The sequence below is a fragment of the Aquila chrysaetos genome, chromosome 1 (assembly GCF_900496995.4).
Source record: "Aquila chrysaetos chrysaetos chromosome 1, bAquChr1.4, whole genome shotgun sequence".
Classification (NCBI taxonomy): domain Eukaryota; kingdom Metazoa; phylum Chordata; class Aves; order Accipitriformes; family Accipitridae; genus Aquila; species Aquila chrysaetos.
Window position 1 is genome coordinate 65,432,233 of NC_044004.1, and position 27,470 is coordinate 65,459,702.

The 27,470-nt window shown below is 42.4% G+C and overlaps 1 protein-coding gene and 1 long non-coding RNA gene across 5 annotated transcripts; one reads left to right on the forward strand and one right to left on the reverse strand.

Moving 5' to 3' along the window:
• Positions 1 to 204: 204 nt before the first annotated feature.
• Positions 205 to 27,257, reverse strand: KLHL8 (kelch like family member 8). Of its 4 annotated transcripts, none has more exons than XM_030025868.2 (10): positions 27,181 to 27,257; positions 16,315 to 16,638; positions 12,455 to 13,003; positions 9,065 to 9,251; positions 8,236 to 8,379; positions 6,990 to 7,101; positions 4,201 to 4,369; positions 3,450 to 3,609; positions 2,258 to 2,459; positions 205 to 1,823 (listed from the first exon to the last, which is right to left on the reverse strand). In XM_030025868.2, exons 2-10 carry the CDS (start codon positions 16,528 to 16,530, stop codon positions 1,700 to 1,702), a joined length of 1,863 nt encoding a protein of 620 aa, XP_029881728.1. In that variant the 5' UTR covers positions 16,531 to 16,638; positions 27,181 to 27,257; the 3' UTR covers positions 205 to 1,699. The 4 variants fall into 4 exon arrangements, with proteins under 4 accessions (XP_029881728.1, XP_040982254.1, XP_029881745.1 ...); XM_041126320.1 differs by lacking the exon at positions 27,181 to 27,257 and adding an exon at positions 27,004 to 27,020; XM_030025885.2 differs by lacking the exons at positions 16,315 to 16,638; positions 27,181 to 27,257 and adding an exon at positions 16,183 to 16,278.
• LOC115346158 lies at positions 7,113 to 12,469 on the forward strand. The gene is made up of 3 exons (XR_003925039.2): positions 7,113 to 7,540; positions 11,209 to 11,269; positions 12,258 to 12,469. It is a non-coding gene; the product is annotated as an uncharacterized LOC115346158 (long non-coding RNA).
• Positions 27,258 to 27,470: the final 213 nt, after the last annotated feature.

The following is a 27,470-nucleotide window of genomic DNA, read 5'->3' on the forward strand; positions in this document are numbered from 1 at the left end:
CCTAGCAAGATCAAGAGCCACAAGGGTGACCGCATCCTCGCATGGGGACAAGGGCAGTAGCAGGGTGGTATGGCTCATGGCTCTAACGCAGGATTTTCCCTGCTGATAAAGGCTTCCTGTTGAGAATTACACTCTGCAGAAACCAAAAAATACTCAAATGTTTCCCCACAGTAGCATGCTCCAGTCATACTATAAACAAGGTGCTTTGAAGTACAAATGTTTTATTGCAATGTTTCATTATTTACAGTACCATTCACTTTGACCCTGGGTGCTACCAAAGTGCAAGCCATTTGAAACAGAAAAGCTAAATTATGGTAACTCAACAGCAAAACATGACTATGCCTTATGCTTGTACTGTCCTGCCTCTCACCTGGTACTGAATGCAGAGAAGTTTGCTGCTCTCCCTAGTCACTTGTAACAACCTGGTAACATGAAACTTTGGTCACAAAGGATTGTCAGTTGTTGGTCTGTTCAAGTTGATGCCAGAATAAGAATCTGCAGTCTTTCCAGCTGGACTTTATGTGGAATTCAGGGTGTCTGACTGCATAAGACGTCTTTGTACACAGCATTGTCAACTTCCTATTTCAATTTTTGATGTAAGAACTGGTTCATTTCCAATTCTTTTTGTTGCTGATTCTCTTTGGTTTATGTAAGCTTTAAGTCATCTACCTGTTTTGAGGCTAGATCTTTCTGGCTTAACTATCTTAAAAAGAGCCAGTACCCCTAGAATTACCACAGAGTTGCTACTGGAAACTGAAATTGGACATGTCATCTTCTAGAGTTGCATTTAAAGGTCTTTACAGAATACTGCAACTTTTATTATGTTTCCATTTCATATGAAAATGGTGATTCAGACACCACTGAAGCCTACATTTTCATACACTGTATCATCTCAAAGTAGGACAAATCACACTGGTTACTTCAGCAATGACCTCTCAACAGAAACTTGCCTTTTGAGGGGGTCGTTACTATAAATTTTTTTGAAGACTTGAAACTTCCAGTATTCCAGTGGCTAAACTCAGGTCAAGAATTTTTTCAGCTTTCTAACAAGTGTGTTAGCTTGAGAAAGTACTTTGAAAGGCAGGTTTCAGACTAAGTACCGGCAATTTCCACTGCTGCCGTAAGTCCCTTGGGAGGTGTGCAGTGAACTTCTCTGCTCCAGTTATCTTAGTGTGCAACAGGGATATCATTACCTTCTGAAACTTGAGACACTTTGTGTTTTGTGTTACAAAGCTCTTGTACAATTAGGAAATGTTTAAGACTACATTCCTGAAAATAAGTTATATTAAATGGCACTCAAGTCCTCCAGAAAACATGTAGCAGGCCTGTTAGGTAAGGCTCAGCAGTCCTAACTGCCGCTCTCTCTCCTCACCCCATGCCTGGTTTATGGTTCAATAATGAGTCCCTGCAACAGCTGCCTCAAATGATTTTGAAATTGCAACTTCTTAAAAATGGGATGATGGCAGCTCTTGGCAGGTCTTCTCCTGTGAGTCCCACTTGTATTCCATGTTTTCACAGGCTTTTCTGTATCACTATTGATAGAAAGCCACCAAAAGCTTTACAGTTGCAGAAGGTAACATTTTCACAAAGAAAATGTGTTGGTTTTATTTCTTAACCTACCATACAAAACATGGTGTTTAAAAGCTCTGCAGTGCCTCCCTACTATCATTCCTCTGCAATTTGGAGGAGGCAGCAGAGCTCACATGCAGTCAACGACGTTGCTGGATCCTTGGCCCACATCCCGGACCTGGCTGCTGAGACAAGAGCACACAGCCACACCTGCCCCTGCCCTGCAGTGTGACACAGAGCCGACGAGTTCCCATCTAAGAAGATGGCAGAGGAAAAAAAGAAAAGTAAGTTCCTGTCCTTTCTGAGCAACTTGAAAGTATTTCTTTTCTGTGTCTGAAATTCTATTATACAGCCTAGCTGTTTACTGTGCACAAAAATACACCCTGCTAGTTTATTCTTATTTCTCTGGTAAATTTAGTGCAAAATCAGACTGAAACAACCAGAAGAATGTAGATTCTTACTGAATGAAGGGAAGAGGACAAGGGATGGAGAGGAGGAAGAGGTGCTTAAATATTTACAAGAACCTAGTGGCATAAGCAGCACTCCTGCATCACTAGTCATGGATATTACTCAATTATTACGAGGAAACAACAGAGAAACTCCTGCTGCACACTATTTCTATTATGTTGTGTTTTCATATAGGCAAATTTCATTGTCTTACTAAGCCAAATAGAAAATTTTAAATTACCTATTCACTATGGGATCAAATGCTTCCACTGTATTCAGGTACGTGTTGCCATTATGACCTCCAACTGCAAAAATTTTACCCATCAGTGTCGCTATGCCAACGCCACCCCTCGGAGTTGTAAGCTCTGCTACATATTCCCATTTGTTACTGCGTGGGTCAAACCGCTCCACTGAGCTCAGTGGAGAGTTGTCATCAAAGCCACCTGTAAAGAATCATCACATTATCAGTTTTTAGCTGATATCCAAGACTGGCATTATCATGCTATTCTCAGCATTCAGTGGGCTAGTGTCCAGCTCTATTTCTTTACATGAATTTTACAAGCTCCTAAAAATTAACAGTTCTCCCTCCCGTCACTGTACAAGCATCACCCAGAGTGACGGTTTTCTTCTACTCAAGTTACAAGGAGTGGTATTTCTATTATTTTTCTCCTTGAATTCATCTTACACATAGTTATAATAAAACAGCTTCTAATTTGAAATAGAAAAAAACCCTAAGACCAGTAAAAGGATGGTCCTGATCTTATTTTGGCTTAAGCAAAACACACTCTTGCATTGTTTTCAAATTACAGCATTGCTGAATACTTGAGTAGGAAAAAAAATCCTCAAGTAGGACTTCAGTGATGCATTCCCCTTGCTGGGGCAGCTGTCAGATGAGCATTTTACTTGAAACTTTTTAAATCACTTATGATAATAGACAAGGCAGAGCTCTGCAACCTATGACTACATCATACCTACCTGGCACCTTCCCCCCTCAGGAGAGCAGGTAAATGCAAGGTAGAGCAGAACAAGACAGCCCTAGGAAAACAGGCTGTGGAATAAGTATCATCACCATGTGAAAAAGCTACTGTTGTCTACGCTCAAAATGGAAGTAGAGTGCTTTAGAAGTGCGTGAACTTCAGAATAATTTTCCTAAAAGGAAACTCAAGATTAGTGAGTCTCAAGAGGATCTTCTATATAGACTTACTGTCCTGAACAGTACAGGCCACCCTAAATGTGGGTTAGGAACTGCTTTTTATTTCCTCGCTAACATACCTTCGTTTAAGCATGCCCTGGTTGTGCTTGCTTTCTTCTGCCCAGGAACACAAAGTATAGGTCAGGTCTATCTGTTCCCCAGTTCCTCTAGCAAACACAGCCTCTTCCAAATGCCAATACTTGGCAGAAACAGCACTACAAAATGTCACATCCCTACTCACCAACAACATACAAGCAGCCATGGAGCTCGCTGACACCATTGCCAGCTCTTCGCTGACCCATCTCTTTCACTTCTGTCCACTTATCCAAATGGGGATCATATTTCTCCACACTGGAAAGAGATGCTACACCATCGTTGCCACCCACAGCATAAACATGGTTCTGCAAAACAGTTGTATAGAGAAAGATTATTTGTAATGTATATGTATTTACTCAGCTTTTCATAAGCAATGTTAGAATTATAGGAAAACATGGTATATCCACACAGTCCTAATCATTTACTTTTATTTAATAATTCCAACAACGGACTTAATTATCCAACAAATTGTAAACGCCATCTTCCAGTTAAAGAAGTGAAAAAGTTACATAGTGTTGCAGACATCTTGCAGATTATATATGGTGAAGGGGGTTACAGTGCAGATACATTCAGTACCTTTAAACATAGTAACCATGGCAAACCAGAGTCTTCTGAATGAGACGTGAAGCATTAACCTGATGTTGTTAGAAGGGTCCTTGTACTTGCTCCCAGTACCTCAAGTACTGTTGAAACAGGGAGCGCGGTTCAATCTGCTATGAGTATTATCCTAAATACCTCACCTTTTGCACAGTTCCATAGAATTTTGATGACTGGAGGTGCTCAGACCCACCAGCTGCATTTTGTTTAAAATCCTTGTGTTCTACCTGGTAAAAGCAGATTTGAAAAGCAGGTCAGTTCCTCAGTTGGCCCTGACTTGGGAGGAAACAGTCACTTACCACAAGGGCTACAGAGCCGACTCCTCCCCTGGGAGTGTTCATTGGGGCAACTGCGCTCCATCGATCAGAATCAATGTCGTATCTTTCCACATCGCTGAAGCAAGTGTTGTCATCTAAACCTCCTATTGCATAAATGGGGCCACCAAGGGAGGCAAGAGCAATTCCTCTCCTAAGAAAACCATAGGATCAATACCTCAGTGCAAATCCTTAAGGAAAGGGAATGGGAAAGACAGATCAAGTGACTGGCACCTGTTTTAAACTATGGGGAAAAAGTAATGAAAATTTTAAAAGTGAAGTTTATAATAAATAATGACCAGTAACTGTGGCTGGCCCTCTGCACACCTGTATCAGTCTTGCAGCTTTATCCTGAAAGTCTTTTGTATGTTTGCAGCCTCCCATTAGAGGGACTCTAGAGTTTTATCTTTACTTCGCCTCAGCTTTCCCGGGCACCTGTTTGTTAGGACTGCTGCAGCTAGAATTTTTTTAGACTGCGAAAAGACAAAGCTCCTGTTTAAAAAATAAAAAAAATAATAAAGGTGGGGTGCATGGAATATTGTTTTGACTGAATGTCACCTAAGGCCCAAGTCCTCTACTTACATGCTTGGATATATGAGATTGTCTTAGTTATTTGATATCTCTGTCTTGGTACTTAATTTTACACCTCCTATCTCGTTTTACTGAATCTGATGGAGAACCAAAACCTGCTGGTTTTAACTGGTATAGCTGCTGCTACAATTTGGGAATGATTTTTTGGGGGGTGAGATTAATATACATTAAAAGGCAAACCTGAGCTGGATATCAGATGACAGAACTCTAGCAAGATTTAATTGCAGTTTCTTCCATTCTGTTATTTTCTATTAAGTCTGTGTTAAAATAGCTGTCAGATTTTTTTCTACTGAATCTACCAACATGAAAGTACAGTCACTACTACAAAATGAAAAGTATGGTGTAGAATGTAAGCATTAAGTTTCTGCTTTAACTACCAAGACAGGTGATTTACCATTTCACTGAGAACATTCTTGTCTCATTACACAGAGGGCAGGTTCACAGATACCTAAGCAGGAGCAAGGGAGGCACAATCTTTCTACTCAGCCGTTAGCATAGACACCATCAATGGTGGCAGTTTTTTGTCAACTAAGTATTCCAACACCACCTCGGTGAATGGGAGGAGTGGAGTGTAGCCCAGGCACGTGTCCTAGTTTCAGCTGGGATAGAGTTAACTGTCTTCCTAGTAGCTGGTATGGTGCTATGTTTTGAGTTCAGTATGTGAAGAATGTTGATAACACTGATGTTTTCAGTTGCTGCTAGTAGTGTTTAGACTAATGTCAAGGATTTTTCAGCTTCTCATGCCCAGCCAGCGAGAAAGCTGGAGGGGCACAAGAAGTTGGCACAGGACACAGCCAGGGCACCTGACCCAAACTGGCCAACAGGGTATTCCATACCATGTGACGTCCCATCCAGTAGAGGAACTGGGAAGTGGGGGCGGGGAATCGCCGCTCGGGGACTAGCTGGGTGCCGGTCGGCGGGTGGTGAGCAATTGCACTGTGCATCATTTGTACATTCCAATCCTTTCATTATTGCTGTTGTCATTTTATTAGTGTTATCATTATCATTATTCGTTTCTTCTTTTCTGCTCTATTAAACTGTTCTTATCTCAACCCGTGGGTTTTGCTTCTTTTTCCCAATTTTCTCCCCCATCCCACTGGGTGGGGGGGGGAGTGAGTGAGCGGCTGCGTGGTGCTTAGTTGCTGGCTGGGCTTAAACCACGACAGCACGGCAGCCCTTTCCTTTACCAAGGTACTGAGTAAGAAATGTCACAGAAATCTAGGACTGATGTTTGCCAAGAATATGCCCTGGGGTGGTGGCATGACGGAGGGAGGAAGAGGAGCAAGAAGCCACTTCCAGGAGTGTGGGTCTTCTATTTTGATTAGGTCACAGCTACAAATAATTTTAGGACTTAGCCAAACTTGGTATTTTACTCCTACTTGTACATGATGCTTTTAGAAACAACAAACAACAAAATGGAATGTAGAATTACGGAGGCTGATTTAAATGACAGCAGAAAAAAAAATACAGATCTGTGAGTCCAGTAGCTCCTTAAAAGAATCTTAAAATGTCAAAAGGCAAGAAAAATCCTCAATCTGACTGTCAGTGTTTTAGTGCTTCCGGCCTTTTGTGGCAAAAAAATAGGCATCTATCGTTTCCTGGGCATGAAATATTTCACTGTGCATGTTCTGATGGCAGTTATCCTGCTCATTATTAAAAAGAGCAGAAAACCCACAGAACCAGTTAATCAGTTTCAAGTTCTTTATTGGGCACAGCAGAAAGGCCCTAGATGTCAGAATGTAAGCACAGCTGGAGTAGAAGAGCTCTCTGCTCCAGAAGCCAGCCACACTGTGCGCTGCCCGCCCCCCCCCCCAAAAAAAAAAAGAAAAAAAGAAAAGGATAAAAGGATAGAGCAACAAAAGAAAGCCAAAGCATAAACATAACCAATGTTACCAGCCAGGGCCTCTCCCTAGAGAGAGGGATTATGCAGTTTTGCAGTGAAATATTATGTTACACACAACTTTGTGTTTGTGCAAGTATGTGATGCAGATTTGTGTTTGCTTTACAGGTGGTAAATAAAGGTGTCTGATAGCATAAAGCCACAAACTAGGAGAACAAATTTCCTAAAAATAACACAGTTTGGAAACCCAAATAAAGACAGGACAGACATGACGTTTTTCAGCATCAGCAAGAAATGATACATCACAGACTAGGACTTATATTTTGGATCATGAGACAGGTACCTCTTTGTGTTCATTGATGCCTTCATCATCCACTTGTTTGTGAGAGGATCAAATACTTCCATGCTTCCTAAGTGTTCATTTCCATCATGCCCACCTACTGCGTAGACTTTACCTGAAACACAAACACATCTTTTGGTACAGAGATTGCTTGGCAACATTTCAGTTTTCATTTATGCAATATCCCTGCCTATGTGAAGACAAAAGCTCAAACAAAGGCTAAAGTTTTCAAATGTTTTCAATATCAGGATTTTAATAAGTACAGACTTTATATTTTTACATGCTGTACTCAACCAGAAATCTGTTCTAACGTGAACTTACACAAAGCTTGAGATACGTAGACAAAAGATCTTCCCATAACTTCAGTACTGCAGGTCAGATCAATTTTGGACATTTCTATCAGTCTCTCCAGATTTTCTATGGGGATAAAAAGATACCTGTTCTGCTGCAGCAACACAGGAGCTACCATGTACAAGGAAAAGTTGCATCATGGGTGCTAAGCTGCTCTAGACTGCACGGACTTAGTTTCAGAAGAAGGAGACCCAAAAATAAAGGTAGGTCTGCTCTCAGAAGAGTTATGGTCTTAGTGACTTGCCTGTACAGATTTAAGTATGAAGGGAGATAGCAAATACTGGGTGACTCTGCTGTGTAAGGCTGTTTCTTTATAAATGGAATAAAAAAAATTCAATTGCCTATTAAAGCAAGAGGCTATATACAGTTCATAGAATCATAGAATAGTTTGGGTTGGAAGGGACCTTTAATGGTCATCTAGTCCAGCCCCCCCTGCAATGAGCAGAGACATCTTCAACTAGATCAAGTTGCTCAGAGCCCTATCCAACCTGACTTGGAATGTTTCCAGGGATGGGGCATCTACAACCTCTCCAGGCAACCTGTTCCAGTGTTTCACCACCCTCACTGTAAAAAATTTCATCCTTATATCTAGTCTAAATCTATCCTCTTTTAGTTTAAAACCATTACCCCTTGTCCTATTGCTACAGGCCCTACTAAAAAGCTATCTCCAGGCTGAACAACCCTAACTTTTTCAGTTCGCAGTAATGTCTTTTCAGTAAGCATGCTCTCAGATAATTTCAGAATCAAAAACCCCTTCATGAGGAAGAAGCTTTACTAAACTGAAGAATATCCAACAGTTAAGCCATTGCAAGACAGATTTATTTAGTAAAGTACCAATTCCAGCAAAAGGAGCAAACAAGTGCCTTTTGAATAGGGTTGCTTGAATAGGGTTACTGACCTCCCACAGAGATCACACCCACGTGCCTTCTCCTGCTGTTCATTTCAGGGCCGAAGAACCAGTTGTTTTTGCTGATAGAGTAACATTCAATGCTGCGAAATGGATCACCTGATCCACCTCTACCACCAACACAGAACAGCACACCTGAAGAAGACAAAACGGGTTTCCAGAAAACCAGCAGGAAGATGGCAGATAAAGTTGTATAGCAGAGTGAACTGAAAATTATGTAGTCTGGGAGAAGTGGTATTTCACTTCAAGGGGCATGGTCATTGCCCTGTATAATTGGATGCTGGATTCTGGCCTTTGCTTGGCATGCTGCTATGGCAATTAACTATCTATGCTCTTGCAAAAACAATGCATATTTTAAATATGCTTTTTGTGATTTTGTTTAGGGAGATGAACAGATTGTTTGTTAAAGATAACAATGTAAAATTAGGATTTGCAGTCTAATATTCATCAGTCACTTTTGGTGTAGGTTAGCCAAGGAGTTTAAAAGTTAGCTCAACCTTCTCGCACCAAAAGATAAGTGTCCACTGTTTTTGGTATAACTTTGAGCATACTGCCTGGTCATAACATACTTAACAGTTCTAGCTTTAATACAGATAGAGCCAATCAGGACAAATAAATAATGCTTTGAAGAAAGAAAATGACTGCTAACATTCTGCTAGGAAAATGCAGCACATTTCCTAATTACCAGAGGTACACAATGGCTTTCACAATTTTGCATTAAGTCATTAACAACCATTTATATCAAGCTATCTAAGCCTGCACAGATGCACCACCTTTTCTCCACACTCCTTACTCGATAATCAGACACACATTTAATTACCAGCAGTCTGCTTCCTTGGTGTTGTGCGAATGGAGTACTCAAAGTCTGGCACTGCCCTGCTGCTCAGGTGAAGGTGGTAGTTTCTTGCTTCATCCAGTAAATCCCTACATTTTAGATTCTGCTTGACAATCTCTTCCTTTGCCACAACACCCATAAGGAAACAAATGGGCAAGAGAGGCAGCCGTACCTGACAGAAATGAACACAGTTGGAGTAACTGGCTGAACTGACTGAGTCTCACCATTTACAGTGATGCACGCATAACAGATGGCAGCTTCTGAGCCAGCTACCAGCCCCACACTCTTCACTAAAAAGAGCAGCTTTCATATTTTTTTTTTTTCCAGAATAACAGTGATATGAACAGTTCTTTTTAGTGACAAACGTTTGCTACAACCATTTGCATTTAAGCAGCAGTGGAGAACTGTCCCTTGGCCCAGGCTGAGCAGAGGAAGAAGTGCCGCTGCCTGTACTGCAACTGTGCCTGCTTGGCATGACACAGGCAGCATCTGTGACTGTACCAGAATAGTCTGTGTCAGGTAGTCTGCTGAGGGTATGAATTTTCAGATCACGGCTGTACCAGTGTATAGAGGGCTTTTGCTAGAATAGTTCATTTTCTTTGGGTGGCAAGTCAAAAAGGAACCACTGTCAGCATGAACTAAGTGTCTATTAAGGAGGTATTGCTAGTGCAGTAACACCTTTCTCTAGCGTGGCCTTGACAAGACTGGAGGATAAAAAAAGAAAGGTTGAGAGTTAATTGTTTCCTTCCTCAAATCCTTCCTGTGGTTCCCCAGAAGAGTGCTGGTGACCAGGCTCAGGAACAGAAGGCTTGCTCTGGGTAAGGCTACAGGTGGTCACTGCCCAGAGCAATCCCCAGTGACAGGGCAGATCTGAAATAAGGTCAGCCTCTCCAAGACTGCCTTGAAATGCCTTCCTCCCCACAGTCAATTTATTTCACTAAGCCTTTCGTTTGGCCTTGTGAGAGAAACAGCGAGGAATATGAAGTACAATCAGATGCAAAGGTGGGACAGGTGTTAGCGGGGGGGACACACACGACTGAAGTAAATCACCATCTGAATTCCTAAGGTTTGGAGTCAATGCTGTCAGGCAGCTCCCAGTTAGCTCAGCAGAAATGGTGAAGTCCAGTATCTCTGGTGCTTCTCAGAGCACCAGCATGGTGCTTTTAAATGGCTGACAAGTGTCCCTGTCTTCACATAAGCAAGTGTCTCTACCACTTCTTCCTTGCCCACTCACTTTCAGTCCCACTTCTTCCTTTACTGTGGCCCAGCTTATTTTTGGCTAATTAAAAGCACCACCATAGCCCTGCTAATAGAATCATAAGGTTAGTGATGCGGTAAGAACTCAAGGCTGACAAATTCAGAACCTCATTATAACAGCAAAACCTGTATGGCTGATTATGATGTGGATAGTAACTGTGAAGAAGCCCAGTCATGTTTTCTGCTAGCAGCAATGTCCAAATCAACTGATGGCTCCATATACTCTGGCAAATAACCCATGTTTACACGAAGGCATTTACTTTTTCATTGCTTCATTCTAGACTCTGGTTTCCCTGAATAGAATAAAGCTGTTGTTAATCTCATCTGCTAGCAAAACTGGGCAATAAAAATCAATCTTTTTTTTTTTTTAATCTCAAATTATATAGCCTGTGAATTTAATTACAGTGTACTGAAGTGGTTTTTTTGTACCAAAAACCTCATGCTAGTCTAGATGAAACTGAAGGTTTTTGGAAGACAGTTAATAAACAGTTGTGATCTTTTACCAGGAAGTGTGAAAAGTGATGCAAGAAGACAATGACAGCAGCATGTTAGTGCACCTCTCGTTACTCACATGATGCCAATATTAGCAATTCTGCTAAATGCAAACTATTTAAGTTGGAGTTCAGTGACAACTGAAACGGCACAGTTGATCCTACCTGCTAAGATACATAGGGCATTTTGCAGCGCATGGCATGTACCCCCCTCCTCCCCAGCACGGGTTCTCCATACCTGTCTCAAATACTGTATTTTAAACTCCTATAGCCAGCACATATGGAACTTGAATAACTGAAGTACCTAACACTTTGACAGGAAGAGGTCTGATGGGTGTTTAAATAAGTTCAGCTAAGTGACCTTTTGATACCTTCTTTCAGAAGCAGTGGACTTGCATCAAGTCTGGACAATTAAACTCCAAACTACTTTCCGATCCTACAGGTAACCAGCAGTGCTAGTCTAGTGAGCATTAAAGGGTCTAGCATATGCTTCTGTCCTGGTTTCAGCTGGGATAGAGTTAATTGTCTTCCTAGTAGCTGGTAAGGTGCTATGTTTTGAGTTCAGTATGCAAGAATGTTGATAACACACCGATGTTTTCAGTTGTTGCTAAGTAGTGTTTAGTCTAAAGTCAAGGATTTTTCAGCTTCTCAAGCCCAGCCAGTGAGAAAGCTGGAGGGGCACAAGAAGTTGGCACAGGACACAGCCAGGGCACCTGACCCCAGCTGGCCAACAGGGTATTCCATACCATGGGATGTCACATCTAGTATAGAAACTGGAGGGAGTGGGGGGCAGGAGGCATTGCTGCTCGGGGACTAACTGGGTGTCGATTGGCGGGTGGCGAGCAATTGCACTGTGCATCATTTGTACATTCCAATCCTTTTATTGTTACTGTTGTCATTTTATTAGTGTTATCATTATCATTATTAGTTTCTTCTTTTCTGTTCTATTAAACCGTTCTTACCTCAACCCATGAGTTTTACTTCTTTTCCTGATTTTCTCCCCCATTCCACTGGGTGGGGGGGAGTGAGTGAGCGGCTGCCTGGTGCTTAGTTGCTGGCTGGCATTAAACCACGACAGCTTCCTAGCCTGCTCATAGGGCTAACACACCTTGGTCTTTTGTTAATTAAATATACGGAAAGTTCTAGAATTAGCACAACTTTATGTGACACATCTCCGTTACAGTTTTACTTTCCTAATCATGTAAAAAACCTCCTCAACAGCTCTGCTCTCCTTTCTTAAGTACAAATACTTCACCAGCAGGGGAAGTGAGCGTTTCAGGCTGCAGTAGCATCAAACCAAGTGAAGTGATGGCTTTATGTTCTCCACTATGTGTAAATCTAAGAAGTTTCTGCTCTAACACAGATACAGCTTTTTGTTGGCTCCCTACCCCCCAGCCATGAGCATGAAGTGAGTACTCTTCTCTCTACAGAAACTGGAGAATACAACTTCTTCCTAATATTCAGGAGATCTAACCTGCTTCCACTGCCAACTCAACAACTGTGAATACCAGAGGAAGCACCAACTGCTAAGAATATTCTTCATCTTGAGATCTACCTAAGTACAAACAGTTGATTATACAACTAACCCAGTGACGAGACAGGCGCCCAGCACCTTGGTCTGCCCTACCTGCGCAAGTATTTCATCCAGCCACATAGCATGATGCTGTGGATTGGCTAGCAGCCACTTGATAGCAGCATTGTAAACTTGCTTTTCATTTTCAATATTCAGGTCGCTGGAGGACAGGAGTTTATGGAGGTGCTGTGGTGACATGCTCACAAAGTCTTCACACTCCACCACTTCTGTAAAATGTTCGCAAGCATACTGATCAGCCATGTCCATCAAGTCAATGCGGTTATGACTCTCTGCAAATGCCCTGACTGCCAGGCAGTTGGAGGGATGGAAGTGCAGCTTCATGTATTCACAGCACGCCTTTGCTACCAGTTCCACCTGAAGAATGCAAGCAGCGTACAAGAGAGGCTGGACGTTATCCACCGTCAGAGTAAGCCGGGAGGAGTACACAAACTTCACTAGGTCTTCTATTGCATCTCCATCGAAGTCCCTGATCTCAATCAACGTCTGCTTGGCTTCAGCCATTTCTGAAAGAAACATGGCTCTGAAGTAAGGTATAACACAAGCTAGCACCAGTTTGTGGCAGGAGATAAGCTTTGACCCAACCTGAAAAAAAAAGAACAAAAAAACCCCCAGTCTTTTACTGGAATGTCAGTTTCAGCTGTGAAAGGAGGGACAGTTAAGCTGAAGTAAGAATTCTGAACTCAGCTAGTGTATTTTGTTCAAACAAATTAACTCCACTTGCCCTGTACTTCTGACATTACATCAATGTATCCCAAACAGATCTGAGTTGTAACTTGGCCGTCAGAGTAGGGCAAGGCAATAACACAAGGAAGCAATAGCATTGATGTACTGAACTTGATTTTCTTTAAGAGCTATGTCCTATTTTTTAAATGAAACATCCTTAAGAACCTTCTAGATACATCTTGGAGACAGGAGGAGACTGCTAGGCACTTGTTTGGGTTATGTGTATTCAGAGATTTGGGGGGGCAGGGAATTGTAAACTGACATTTTTAGACTACTTAATTTAAACCTCTGGACTTCTACTAGTGTTGAGGAATTGATAATGCTGTTTATAGAAGCAAATTCATGTAAAACTACCATAATAACAGCTATTACAGGGATTATTAAGAGTTACCAATCACTTCAAGGATTTTTAGAAGCTGTTTAGCCACAAAAGATGTGGTATTTTTCAAAATTCTGATCAGAAAGTGCAAAATAAGCTTTTCACTTACAAAATTCTAGAATTCAATTACATTACAAGACAATGTAACTATTGAAGGTAAATGAACAATCTACTACTTATTGGTGTTACAAGAGTGCTTTCTTACAGCCTTTGTCATTCTGCAGTCTGCACTAACAAGCACATGGCCAAGTTAAGCAACCAGTTTCCCTGACAGACTCGAATTACATGTTCATTTCCAGATGAAAGTGTTACACTGAGCTGTCTTGCAGTTTAAAAAAAAAAAAAAAGGGATATTAAATTCTAAAGGAGAATTTGGAGGTTTTTCTACCTCTGATTCAATACACAATTGCTCTACCCTTTTTAAAAGTGTGTATTATCAACCCAAGTGTAACCTGCCTGGTAACCAGTAAGTTGAGTACAGAAAGCAAACACACATGAAAGAGTACGGACATTAAAAGAGAGGAAAAGATGGATGGCTCCGTGTGAGTTAATTAGATCACTCCAGAAGGAACAATTCATAGACCTACCAAACAAACAAAAAAACAGACCAACAGGAGAAAAGCAGATAGATGGTATGCAACTGACACTCTCCACCTTCTAACAGGGAGCTGTTCATATGACAGTAGCAGTACAGTAGGTGACATTCCAGATTTTAACTTTTTGGAGCAGAGGAAGTCTCCCATGGTTTATCACTGTTACAATGTCAGCATTCCAACTAATTATAGTACTGATGCAAAAAGATGGTACCAGCTGGCCTGCTATATCAGGAAAAGCTCCTAGGCCATTCTCACCTTCAGAGATTGTTATTCTGTCCATCATCCCACTCTCTAATTGCATCTTTCTTTTGAATTAGGTGGCTTCACTATTTTACCCAAATTTGCTTAACTTTAAATATCTAGTATGTTCTTGGTATTTTGAAATCAAAGTTCCCCTCCAGTTATTAACTATCATATTTTAAGAGCCAGCAGTTAAATCAATAATTGGTCTGACAACAGCAATGCCAGAATTGCTCACTATCAGAGGTCATGCACAAAAGCAGAAAGTTCAGTAGAGAAGTAATTATTCTTAAAACACGAGAAATGACTGAGCGCTAGAGAGAGAATAATCAAGCCCTCCAGAAAATTCTAGTTCAAGATGGAGTTAACAGTTACTTGAAAATCACTGATTTAGGAAGCCTTATGGTAAGATGTACATACATAGATTGCTCTAGCCTGCACAGATTATCTCCTCTACTTAAGGACTGGAAGCCAAGTCATGCAATCTAATATTCTTAAATTACTGAAGTAGCTTCACACAAATAATACATATGAACAATACAAGCCTAACTCAGGGGAAGTTAAACTGCAGCCACAGTAAAGTGTATTTTGGAAGCCAAGCTCCCTAGCACGAGTATATGTTTAACTACGTTTATAAAATAAGACTTTCTGCCTTTTTCGCAAGGGTGGGTGGAAAGAGAGAAAAGTGAGGATGAGGTCAAGAAAAGGGAAGAGAGGAGGGTTGTTAAAGAGCTCTGACATGAACCTTCTTCCCCAAAACACCTTTTAAAATGACAAGATGTAAAAAGACCTTTTAAAATGACAAGATGTAAAAAGACCTGATGATGAGCTCAGGCAAGTTCTGTTTCATGGCGCTCATGCTGGCCAGAGCAGCTTCAGTATTGTCATTCAGTGTCCTATGAGCATTAACTCAACTGTTATGAGGCACTGGACCTATTTGCTGCTGCATCTAGTGCCTGCTCCATGGCTGGTGACAGGCAATTTAATACCTGCTGCAAAGCAGAACAGAAAAATGTTCTTGCTTGTTCTACTCCTGTTGTCCACTGGGGCAGGAGAGAAACCCTCTTCCTCTCAGAGATCTCCATTGTCTCCCAAGTGTTTTAGAAAGATGAGATGCCTACCGGGGGGGGGCACAAGAGACACACATCTGTCAAGCATTTTCCTTATTAATATCTAATAGTAAAAGTGGCAGGCAAACAATTTCTCTTAAAGGCATCTGTCATTTGTTCTTGGTATAGGAACTATGCTTCATCTCTTTTTCTTAAATAACTATCTTGCACTACTAAGATGTCTAGCTAAGCAATACTTAATATTTGTAGGTGCTGGCAACCACTGTTACAGATGCTAGATATAAATTTATTGTGATCAGGATATAAGTAATATACAGCTGAGTTACAAAGAATGCATTAAAGCAATGCTATGCAAGAATCATAAAACTGGTTTCCTCCTCCTCCTTTACTCTTTGATCAACTGTAGAACATAATTGCCTGTTTGGGGTTTTTTTTTTCCTTTCTTTGAGAATGCTGGAAGTTGGATTTGTTCCAGAAATCCTGTTTGCCATGAAAGATCTAGCAGAGCAACACAGAATGCAAAAATAGAGATAAAATTGGGGATGAAAATGTGTGAGAACAAAGAGGCTACAAGGAGCTGAAACTGCACAGTAATACACTGATCAACTGTGGGAACTTGCTTAGAAGGCAAGTTGGGTGACGTCAAAGTCATGTACTTCCTCTCTCAGACTGTCAATATCTTAAATGTTTACATTTCAGTTGTAAACTTCCTAAATAAGAAAAAAAAACCCCCATGAGCATATCTAGAGATACCTTCGATCCAACAGGTATTCTATAGCTTCCATACCCCTAAATTCACAGCCTAAATTCACAGCCACCTCCAGCACACTTATTTGTAGCTTAATCTTCAGACTGTTAAATGAAATGGATGTGTGACAATATCACCTTCAGTGTAACATCGCAGAGCTCTCCAGCTTCAAAGAAGTGAAGAAGAGAGCTATGAAAATCCTTCCAAGCCTCATTTGCTTCAAATACAAAGATGTCATCTTCACCGTCACTGTTGGAAGACCTAGTTTGCTGCTGCTGCTGCTGTTGCTGCCGCCTTTTTCCCTTTACCAGATGTTGTTTTGCCTGCTCTGGCACCATGGATTCTGAAGCCATTGGCTGTTTCTTCTTTTCACTGCATGAATCTTCAAAAACTCCTGCCAAGAAAAGATCCAGTCCATCAGGAGTCAAGTCCTAAAGTGCTGTTAAGTTCTGTTCATCTTCCTGTTTAAGAAAACACAAAAAAAGCAGATGAGACATTAGGTACTGCTAGTACCTAACACTTTGATTACATGTTATAAATACTGCCTATAATCTTGCTTGGGGAATATGGGAGAAGGGGGGGAAAAAAGACCCACAGTCAAGAATCCTGTGCAGGTACCTTTAGAAAAAAGCCGTTGTCTGTGAACTTGTTGCCCACACTTCTTGAAAAAGACATGAAAAAGAAAAGCCAAGAATGTATCTTCTAACATTGCTGATCTCACTGCTGTGGATGGCAGAGGAACAGAAGGGACATGGCCTGCAGACAGCTGTGCTGCTTTGGTCCCTAAGTAGCATCTCTCATCACTGCTGCCACAGACAGACTATTGATCTGACCCCACCAGTTATTTTGTACATACTACTCAGCTTTCCTAGGTCTCTTCAAAAGCTAAAGCAAGCCTTAAGTGTTTTATCCATTTATGCAAATGTAAGCAAAATATAAAAAGCTTCTACAGAACTAGAGAACAAAATTTACACTTACAGAAAAATTGTGGAATGAAAATTATTTCCTTTTATCTAGCAACTTTATTAATCCAACAGATTGGTATTTAAAGCATGAGAATGAGTGTTAGGCAAAAGTTTGCTCCTGCTTGCTAGCTTTTGTTTTAGACTGTTTACCCAGCTTAGCTGAAGATATTTAAGGTGTCTAAGATTTATACAGCTCAGACTAAAGGAATCTTAGCTATACTGACATCACAGCTTTCCCAGGGCTGAAAGACAAATCTGGGATACCAAGACAATGGGGAGAAGGCTTTTTCTGCTCCTGTCACTCAAATACTTTACTCTTCCTGCTACTGTGAGCGTCAGTTAGGTTAAGCTTGAAGTTGACCTTTTTATTTGCAAAAAAAAGTTAAGCAGTAGGGGAAGTGCAAATTTTTTTCCAGTTCTGTAGCATATTTTAAGTTTTAGTTCTGTGTGTCTAAAAGCCATGAAAGCCAACTCACTGAGATTTAGGCTGTTAATCCACATGCTTTATGGAGGATGATTACAAAGTCCACAAGAAAAAAATTACATGCTCTTTGAAAGCATGGAGTTACTGATTCAGCTTACAAGCAAGAGTTCTGTTAGATTTTTGGCAAGGGAAGAAAATGGATTTGTAAGGTTTTAAGACAAAGTCTCTGGAGAGCATATTTAGTAGTGTGTTCCTCTCTTACACTGGCTAGCTTTGGTTTTCGTGGTTTCCGGTTAATTTATTATGCATTCATTCTTCAGTCTACCCTAAGACTTGACGATTGCTGTAGCTCAGTGATTTCTGCTCATGGACTCTGGTGTTAGAGGAAGTGGACTGACTGAAGTAACAAAAAATTCTTCTACAATAAAAATGTGTGTCAGTCACATGTCTGGGAGCAGAACTGATTTTCTTCCAGGGTATTTTGAAAGTGTCTGTGCCTCTTACTAAATTTATAACTCCTCATGCATCGGTACCAGAGAAAGAGCAGGAAGTGACTTGAGGGTGATCATACCCATTTCTGCTGTAGTTCACAGGGTTGTTGTCAGCTCCATATCCTGTGCCGTGACAAGGCTGTTCACTGCACTGGGCCAGGCAGGTTAAAGCAAGATCAAACATACCTAGAATATTCACTAATGGTGCTGTTAGCAAGGTAAGTATTCTTCTTTTAAAATATATCTAAGAGAAATATCTTACTTCTTCCAAAACCACAAACTAGCTCAACGATATTACGGATCATGGTATATTTATATTGTTTATAGCAAGGAATACCTTTTTCTGCTGAAAACTTAACAACTTCTCAGACTTGTCAAATTACTATACTAAGATGTTTTTCTAGTTCATTAGGAGGAAAAATCTTGATATTTTGGTTCTCCTCTTTTAACTTCAACTTAATTGTCCACTACTGGTACTTACTACCTTTGCTTTGTTTAACATTGTTTTGAGTTTGTGTGGTGGGGGTTTTTTTGGTAGTGGGGGAGGGGGCTGCAGGGGTGGTTCCTGTGAGAAGCTGCTAGAAGCTCCCCCACTGCCTCTGGCCCAGGCCAACCCAAACAGTGATGGTGGTAGCACCTCTGGGATAACAGATTTAAGAAGGAAAACCTGCAGTGGGGGAGGAGATTGGAATGTGAGAGGAACCCCTCTGCAGATACCGAGGTCAGTGAAGAAGGAGGAGGAGGAGAGGTGCCTGAGGAGGTGGATGCCCCTGCAGCCCGTGGTGAGACGGCAGGCTGTCCCCCTGCAGCCCACAGAGGTGAGCAGGGGAGCGGAGGCCCACTTGCAGCCTGTGGAGAACCCACGCTGGAACAGTCAGATGCCCCCGATGATGGCATGACTCCATGGGAAAGCCCACGCTGGAGCAGTCTGTAACTGAAGATCGGCCCGTGGAAAGGGCCCACGCCAGGGAATTTTGTGAGGAACTGCAGCCCGCAGAAAGGACTCATGCTGGAGAAGTTCGTGAAGGACTGTCTCCCGTGGGAGGGACCCCACGGTGGAGCAGGGGAGGAGTGAGGAGTCCTGCCCCTGAGGAGGAAGGAGCGGCAGAGACAAGGTGTGGGGAGCTGACCCCAACCCCCATTCCCCATCCCCCAGCACCGCCGGGGGGAGGAGGTGGAGAGAACTGGGAGTGGGGTTGAGCCGGGAAGGAGGGAGGGGTGGGGGGAAGGTGTTCTAAGGTTTGGTTTTTACTTCCTAATATCCTTGGTTTGATTTGACTTGTAGTAAATTAAATTTATTTTGTTTCTTCCCCAAGTTGAGCCTGTCTTTTGCCTGTGACCATAAGGGGGAGTGATCCCTCCCTGTCCTTGTCTCGACCCACAAGCCTTTCTTCATATTTTCTCCAAATCCCACCATGGCCGGGGTGGGGAGGAGTGAGCGAGCGGCTGCGTGGGGCTTTGTTACCAGCTGGGTTCAAACACAACAAACATGCCCTTTGAAGAAGTCACTATTACCATTGAGATATGAAGCTAACACACAGCTTCAGAGGCAACCTACTGAGGTTACAAAAGGCAACATAGACAAGCAAGAGGAAAAAGAAAGAAATTGAAATGCTGTACAAGGGTTTTGAAAAGCATCATGTATTATTCATTCAGAGGTAAGATACAGCGTCTTTAGCCTACACTTCTAGGGAACTCTTGCTTATTTTTGCTCCTTAACTGACACTCTCACCTCACCGCTCCCTAGCTACTCACATCTAACAGTATTTTTATAGCCGAGTGGAAACACTGCTTTCAGACAGAACTGCCACTGACTACTAAACAATAGTTCGCAGCTCCCAAGTTCTTAAGGTTTTTCCATCTGACATATGCTATATTTATCCTCATGCTTTAACTGCAACTGCACACATACTTTCCAAAACTATTCTGTGTTTCACTGTAAAAAAGGCTGATGGTGTACATTTTACCTATTCTGGGTATGCCATTGTAAACATGAACACAAAACCCTTGAGTCTTAAGATAAATCACTGCTGCTGGGGTGGCTTTTTTTCATGTTTTAAAAAAACTGAGCAATAACACAAAAGCCAAACATAACTGATTTTAAGCAATGTCTTTCATCTGTATCTGATGCGTGTATCAAATGAAGCTCTTGGAGATGCTCTGAGCTCTCACCTGTAAGAAAAGAAGTTGAGCACGTATTTGTATTTATATATTTAGTACATACTAAGTACACACTTGATATGTCAGGGGAAGAAGCTAGAAATCACACCAGAGGAGACCAAGGCCGTTATTCAGGCACATAGCCATAGATAGGGGAATCACATGTACAAGGGAGCTCCCAGTATGGCAATATGAAATAAGTGTATGGGAACATGAGAACAAGTCAGTTACTGCTCCTCAAGTAAAAAGAAGTTTCTGCGACATGTTAAAAATTAACATGTTTAATATAACCTTAAGGAAATATTCAGATAGCAATAGTCTAACACACTTCAGTTTAATTTTGATGAGACTTTGTGACAGATAATAATATCATAGGGTAACATTTTTATTCTTCTCCCAAGTCACCACTTCAGGAGCTTCTGTGATACATCATCCAAATCTGTTTAGATATCCATCCACAAATCCTCCACTTGTCTTAATTACAGCATCTCACAGTTTGAGTCTTCAAACAAATCATCATCTACTATTGGAAAGTACCAGCTGTAGCCATAAGACAGCTGTAAAGCTAGCTGTGAAGGAGAGCCAGGTCACTGTATATATCCAGTTGGCTGTTAATTGTATCTGGCTTGAGAAACAGCAGTTATGAATTATATCATCTATTTGAAAAATCAAGGGATTTTCACAATCAGAGGTTTAAGGTAAGTCAAGAGCCAGTCTTATCAACACGATGCACTACTAGAGTTAAACATGAAAAGAAGTAATATTACAGATGTAAAACACAATATTAAGATAATGTATTGCAGTGTGTGATAGAATTGATCACGATCCAGACAGAAGGAGAGAACAGATGTTCCACTTGCAGAAAATACTGGTTTGGGCTGATATGAATGCTTAGCTATAGGCTTTTACTGTTCTCAGATTTTAAACAGAACAGAAATGAGTTTTAGTAGCACTTGAATCAAGATACTAAACTCTGGAAATCTGAAGGTCACACAGAAGTCATGAACATCAGTATATTTCAAGTCCAAACCTACTCCTCCTTCCAGCTTGAAATGGAATGGTAAATAGGTTTGTCATTGCACAGCCTGAAGGGACAGCAGATGAAAAGGGCAAGAAGTTGAAGTTGTATTTTCACATCTTTAATTATATAGAAGTTCACTAGTTTAAGAACCACTAGCTAGGAGGATTGATCAGCATTTAGGTTAGCGTGCATGATGCTCTGTTAATTATGTACTAAGAATCCACAAATAGAGAGAAGCTTAGCCATTTACAGATTTGCTCCCCAAATCAACAGTAATGCAACAATAACATCCAACTACTTGAGGTTAGTTTAGTACTGGGTGAATGCTGCACACTTGGACACACAGAGTTATTTCCCTCTCTAGGACGAAACACTGCCATGGCCATTCAAAACCTCAATAACATGTGCTCCCTTTTCATCTTGGCAATTAAGTCTTCCAGCCTCGGTACAGTCTAGTATTTCGACTACACTAAGAGTGTAAGTGGCCATCACAGAAAGTGACTGACTCTAAGGAAACTAAAGGAAGTGCCTTATTCATAACATCATCTGTTATTCCTTGTAGACAGCTGTTTGACACTTTCCATGAAGGAGTGACTGAATAAAAAAACAAACCACACATTGTTTATAGCTCACCATTGTTTGCTGAGAACAGGCCAGCAATTTTCTTGTTCAAGTTAAATATTTAGAAATATTGATTGTGTCTGCTGTTCCCAGAGTGCAGCTGTTCCAGACCCCAGAGTTGGTGTTCTGGTCCTCAGTGCTGGTCCTCAGGCAAGGGACCAAGGATGCCCTCCTAGCTACTCCTCACTATCAAACTTAGAAAAGCAAGCAGGGATGGGAGGTCAGAGCACAAGCACGTTATCTTATATCTGCTACAGTTCAGATAACAGTAACACCCTGAAGCGAAGCGATTTTGATTCAGACATTCTAGCTAAGTCTGAAACTGAATTAAGTGTAACATTACTCAAGTCAAGTCACATAGAGTACTTATGTTCAGTATAGGTAAAATACCTCAAATATAATTTTGAAACAAAAAGAAATTAAGACATTAAGACAGTGGCAAGACATGAATGAACATTGCTCTGTTTTCCTGTGTTATGAAATTAAACCCCAGGAATGCTGGCCGACGAGCCAACCTAGATGTTGGAGTACATGGCCTCCTCCCCCTGTCACGTACCTTGGGAGACAGTGCCCTAGAAAGAGGGGATTGTCCTCATTCTTCCACTGACACAAGGGAGAAAGACATTTCAGTGATACAGAACAGAAACAAAACCAAGACCCCCACTATAACCACAACTAGGCAGTGTTCAGGTGAGAAGTATTATGATACCCGTAAATCCAATGCTCTTTATGAGCAGTGGTACTGAAGTAAGTTGGAGAAAAGGCGGCAGAAATCCAGGAGAAGTCAAGACACAGGTGAAGTTTCACCAAGTATCCTGTATGTAATTTTGGTTACCAACCCACAAGATGAACAAAAAATCACATCATGGTCTGTACAGAGAAGGACAGTTAGCCTCACTCACTCAGAAAACAAAAGGGCCTTTTAATTGAAGGAGACGAGAAATTTGCCTTCTGTAAATGCAAAGTTTGTAGCCCTATGAACAGGGAGGTTTTGGAAGTGACTTGAGTACGAACAGACTGCATGCATATAAATATATACGAGTTTATATGTGTGGCTGTGTAAAACTAACTTGTCTAATACAGAGCCTGATGACACGCTGGTGCTGCTGACCACAAGATTAGATAAGCATATGCAGTGATGAGATCTTCTCCAATTTAATGTAGCTAACCGTCGTGGTTTAAGCCCAGCGAGCAACTAAGCACCACGCAGCCACTCACTCACTCCCCCCCACCCAGTGGAATGGGGGAGAAAATCGGGAAAAGAAGTAAAACTCATGGGTTGAGGTAAGAACGGTTTAATAGAACAGAAAAGAAGAAACTAATAATGATAATGATAACACTAATAAAATGACAACAGTAACAATAAAAGGATTGGAATGTACAAATGATGCACAGTGCAATTGCTCGCCACCTGCCAATCAACACCCAGTTAGTCCCTGAGCAGCAATGCCCCCCGCCCCCACTCCCTCCAGTTTCTATACTAGATGTGACATCCCATGGTATGGAATACCCCTTTGGCCAGTTGGGGTCAGCTGCCCTGGCTGTGTCCTGTGCCAACTTCTTGTGCCCCTCCAGCTTTCTTGCTGGCTAGGCTTGAGAAGCTGAAAAATCCTTGACTTTAGACTAAACACTACTTAGCAACAACTGAAAACATTGGTGTGTTATCAACATTCTTCCCCTACTGAACTCAAAACATAGCACCTTACCAGCTACTAGGAAGACAATTAACTCTATCCCAGCTGAAACCAGGACACTAACAGAACAAGGCTAGTTGTTGTCTTGTGTTGTACTAAGAAAACCTGAACATTTGAAAAGAGGGCAGCTGGCAGAGCTGAGGAAGAGACAGAGGGACAGAAGTGGGAAGGGCAGGAGGCAGCTGCAATGCAAACTGCAGCCCAGCAGCAGCTTTGGCAGGGACTGCACAAGCAGCTGTTCGCTGTTCAGTTTGGTTACAGCTGCATCACCAAGAAGGAACATGGGGGGAAAAACTGACAAAATAGTGTAGAAAAACATCAGTGCTCTCCCCTTCTCCATTCACCAACTCTGTCACAGGAGTTATGGAAACCTCAGGCAAAACTGCTCAGATGCCCATGCTAATTAGGTCAAATCAGACAAGGTTGGAAAACATGGGAAAGTTCAAGTTACACACTGTATTACAAGCCTAAGCCTATTGTACTTTTCAGCAGAAAGTTAATTTAACAGGAAAAAAAAAATCAGAAACCACATATCTAACTGGTTTAGCTTGTTTAAAACCACCAGGCTTCCTTTTGTAGAAATTCATAAAAAATTTTCTCAAGACAACATGAATATAAATTTCCAGATCCTTTCAGAATTTCAAAGGTTCTTTGTAGCAAAAACTGACACGTGTTATTGTTCTGTGTTACTTGTCACACAGGTAGTTCAGAAAACAGTGAAATGGGTACAGCTGGCACCATCTTTCATCTTCTTCTGTAACTAAAACCTCATCAGTGCTGTAGACGCACAAACAGTGAATGTGGACTGCTCTTTCTTGGAAAAATGTGACAGAAAAGGTGTTTTGTAGAGCATGAAAAGCACAGACAGATAAAATCTCATTTTGGAAATAATTCTGCCTGGCAATCCCTTAATCCTCTTTTGAGATAGCTTCTTCCCTGCTTCTTTTGATCTAATACATGATTATGCTCAACAAAGTTCTACTGAGGTTTAATCCCAGTTTCCATCGAACACCAGAAAGGCCAACTGTCTTCTGGGCTTTATGGGATGACAGGTTGACAATTTTGTTCAATTTTGCGTAATCAAAACCAAACAACCTAATATGCCATGATTTACTTCTGCTTGATTTACTTTTGCTTCAGAACAATCAGCAAAACACATCAGAAGCCCCAAAACAGTGAAGAAAGACTCTGCTTTATAGATACAGGTGCACTTAAGTGATTTATTTATGCAAGGTAACCTTGGCAATATCCAAAAAGTAGAACACAAAAGAAAAAACACTGCAAATGAGTCCAATTATTGGGACCATAGTGAAGTGTTGGTAGATATGTAATAAAAATTTTAACTAGTACTTTACATTCGTAAGAACACAGAACAGGCCCTTACCAAGGAGAGACACTATTGTCTCCTCTGATGGACCTGATTTAAAATAACAATAGTTTAATGGTCTCCACAGCAGTATTTAGTCCAGCCCTTCCTGGGAAGTGTTAACGGAGAGCAAAATAATTTCTAAGTCATTTGCCAGCTGCCCTTTATCCTGGACACATAAATCAAGGCATGGCACCCACCAGCGCATCCCAGAGCTGTAGCCAAACACCATTTCCCATATACCCACCAGCCCCATCCTCTCAGAGCTCTCTGCCTTAGCTGCCAACCATCATCATATTCTCTCATCTAGAGTCAAGATTCACTGAGGCTGCAGCCTCATGTTACAATCACAAGTCAAATGGCTCAAACCATAAAGCAATATCATCTTCCTTTTGTCCCAGAGCTGTAAGGCTCCTTCAAAATCTGTTTGAAATCAGGAGGGGGCAGAGGTAATACAAGATAAAAGGCTTCACAACCCACGAAGCTACAACTATTGATGCAGGAAATTATTATTACAAAATTTGTTTGGTGAAGCCTGCTGAGGAAGAACTAAGACACTGGCTAGCATAGTACTATGCTGCCTTGCATCAAATTACTGGCAGTAATTACACAATGATTGTGTCTTCTTGTGACCACACTGATTAAACTTGCTTTCACAAATAAATGGCCAGCTAGAAAACTGGATGCCGGGCTACTGACATCTCACTAACAATTTATAAAATAAACAAGGTTGTAAGTACACTGCTAATCACATGCTGCACAGAAACTACAGGTACAATCTTGGCATGTTACAAAGCCGATACACTTCTTACATTACACAGCGAGTTCACATAGATTATAGGGGAATCAGCCCAAACTAACTCAAAAACCTCAGACCCAATTGCTTAAAGAAGGTGGCTGAACCTTTTGCAGCTTAACCTCAGTTACAAGCAATCAAAGCTGTATGTGACACACCTGTTGTGGTTTTAGCTTATTAACAGTTGATGAGCTATTTTACCTGCTGTGGTACTTTTCTACAGTCACACGCGTAAATTGTTTGATTGTACTTCCAGAAGCATTTGCAACAGGCACAGAAAGCCAGGTATCTCTGAGTTTTATAACTTTTACTACTGCACAATACGTAGGAGTGACTAGGCAAAGGAGGAAATGCAGATCTACGAACTAGGAGGCTCTATCTGGTTTGTGAACTACATCCACACCCCTTATGGGTAAGAGCTTGATTAACTGAGACTTCCCAGCAGCCAGTAAGCAATTGGCTTGAGTGGAGATGGGAAGGTGGAACCTATCAAAGCAGGAAGGAAACTCAGGCGGGCAATATAAAGAGCTGGTGGAGTTGCAGCATCTGAAATTCTCATCTATTTGAGAAGGAAGGAGAGGTTAGGAACTCCTGAAGCTCTCCCCAGCAGCAAGAGGTAATTTCTTGCTGTTTTTTAACACAAGAAATATTTGGTTTGGGGTAACTGAAGTGACTCTACTTGTTATCCATTGCAAGATGTCAACCAGTAAGCTGACCAGAGTGCTAGCTTCTTGGGCTGTGGTCTCCACAGTAGTGAATTACATGCACCATCTTGAAATGCGTGGACTCCCAGCTCAGTTTATTCGTGTGGTTTTGTCTCTGTGCTTGAATTGCAACTAAGAGCTCCGTGAGCACAGGACCCCACGGGTGCCTCCCAAAGAATGAGCCCTCTGATGCTGAGGCTAGCCCAGGCAGCGTGCCACCCTTGTGCGCTCTTGCAAGGGGCGTAATCCAGCTCTGGGTGATTTCCACCAATTCTAGGTTAACCTACAAGAGATCCACGCTCGGTTTGGGTCTCTGAGGCCGGCCGTGGCAATAACCGTTTGCAATGAAAGGGAGCCGGGCCCGTTACCATCCCCCGCCCCGCGGCCGAAGGAGCGCCTCACGGGAGCGGGGTCCGGGCCGTCCCCCCTCCCGCCGTCGGCGCGTTGAGAGGCGGCCAGGGGCATTTCAGGGGTAAAGAATGGAGGCGGGGGGCTGCAAGGAGGAGGACAAACCATCCCGCCCGCCCGCGCCAAAGCGAGCAGGACCGCTTCCCGTTACACCTGAGGGGAGGGGGGCGAGTTACATAAAGGCAGGGGCAACCCACCATGGCGGCGAGGGGCGGCAGCGCGGCCGCGGAGGAAGGGCCCGGGAGCGGGGTGCAGCCCTCCCGCTGCGGGGAAAGGGGCTGGGGGGAGGGCGGTGGAAGCCCCGCCGGCTGGAACGAGAGACGCGGTTCCCTCCCGGGGCCCGCCCCGCTCACCTGCGCTGCTGCCGCCGCCGACAGCCGGGGTCCGGCGGAGGGCCGGCCGGCCGGCCGGGACGAGGGGGACGCGCGCGCGCCCGCGCGGGGCAGGGCGGCGGGCCGAAGCGCATGCGCGGGGCGGGGCGACCGTTGGGGCTGCGGGCAGCGGTCTTGTGCGTGGGCGGCAAGCTGCCCCGCCCCGCCGGCGGTCGTGTCGGGGTCTGTGTTATGCACCGCGCTCCGGCAAGGCTCCTCGATTTAACGCTCCTTCTGCCTGGGGCGTTGGGAAAATCCAGCATTTCTCCCCT

Coding starts and splice junctions, on each gene's coding strand:
- KLHL8 (XM_030025868.2), bottom strand. CDS start 16,530: ATGGCTTCAGAATCCATGGTGCCAGAGCAGGCAAAACAACATCTGGTA. Junction 9,252..12,454: donor TGGATGAAATACTTGCGCAG/GTAGGGCAGACC, acceptor CATTTCTGTCAG/GTACGGCTGCCTCTCTTGCC. Junction 4,370..6,989: donor GCATCAATGAACACAAAGAG/GTACCTGTCTCA, acceptor TGGTTTTCTTAG/GAGAGGAATTGCTCTTGCCT.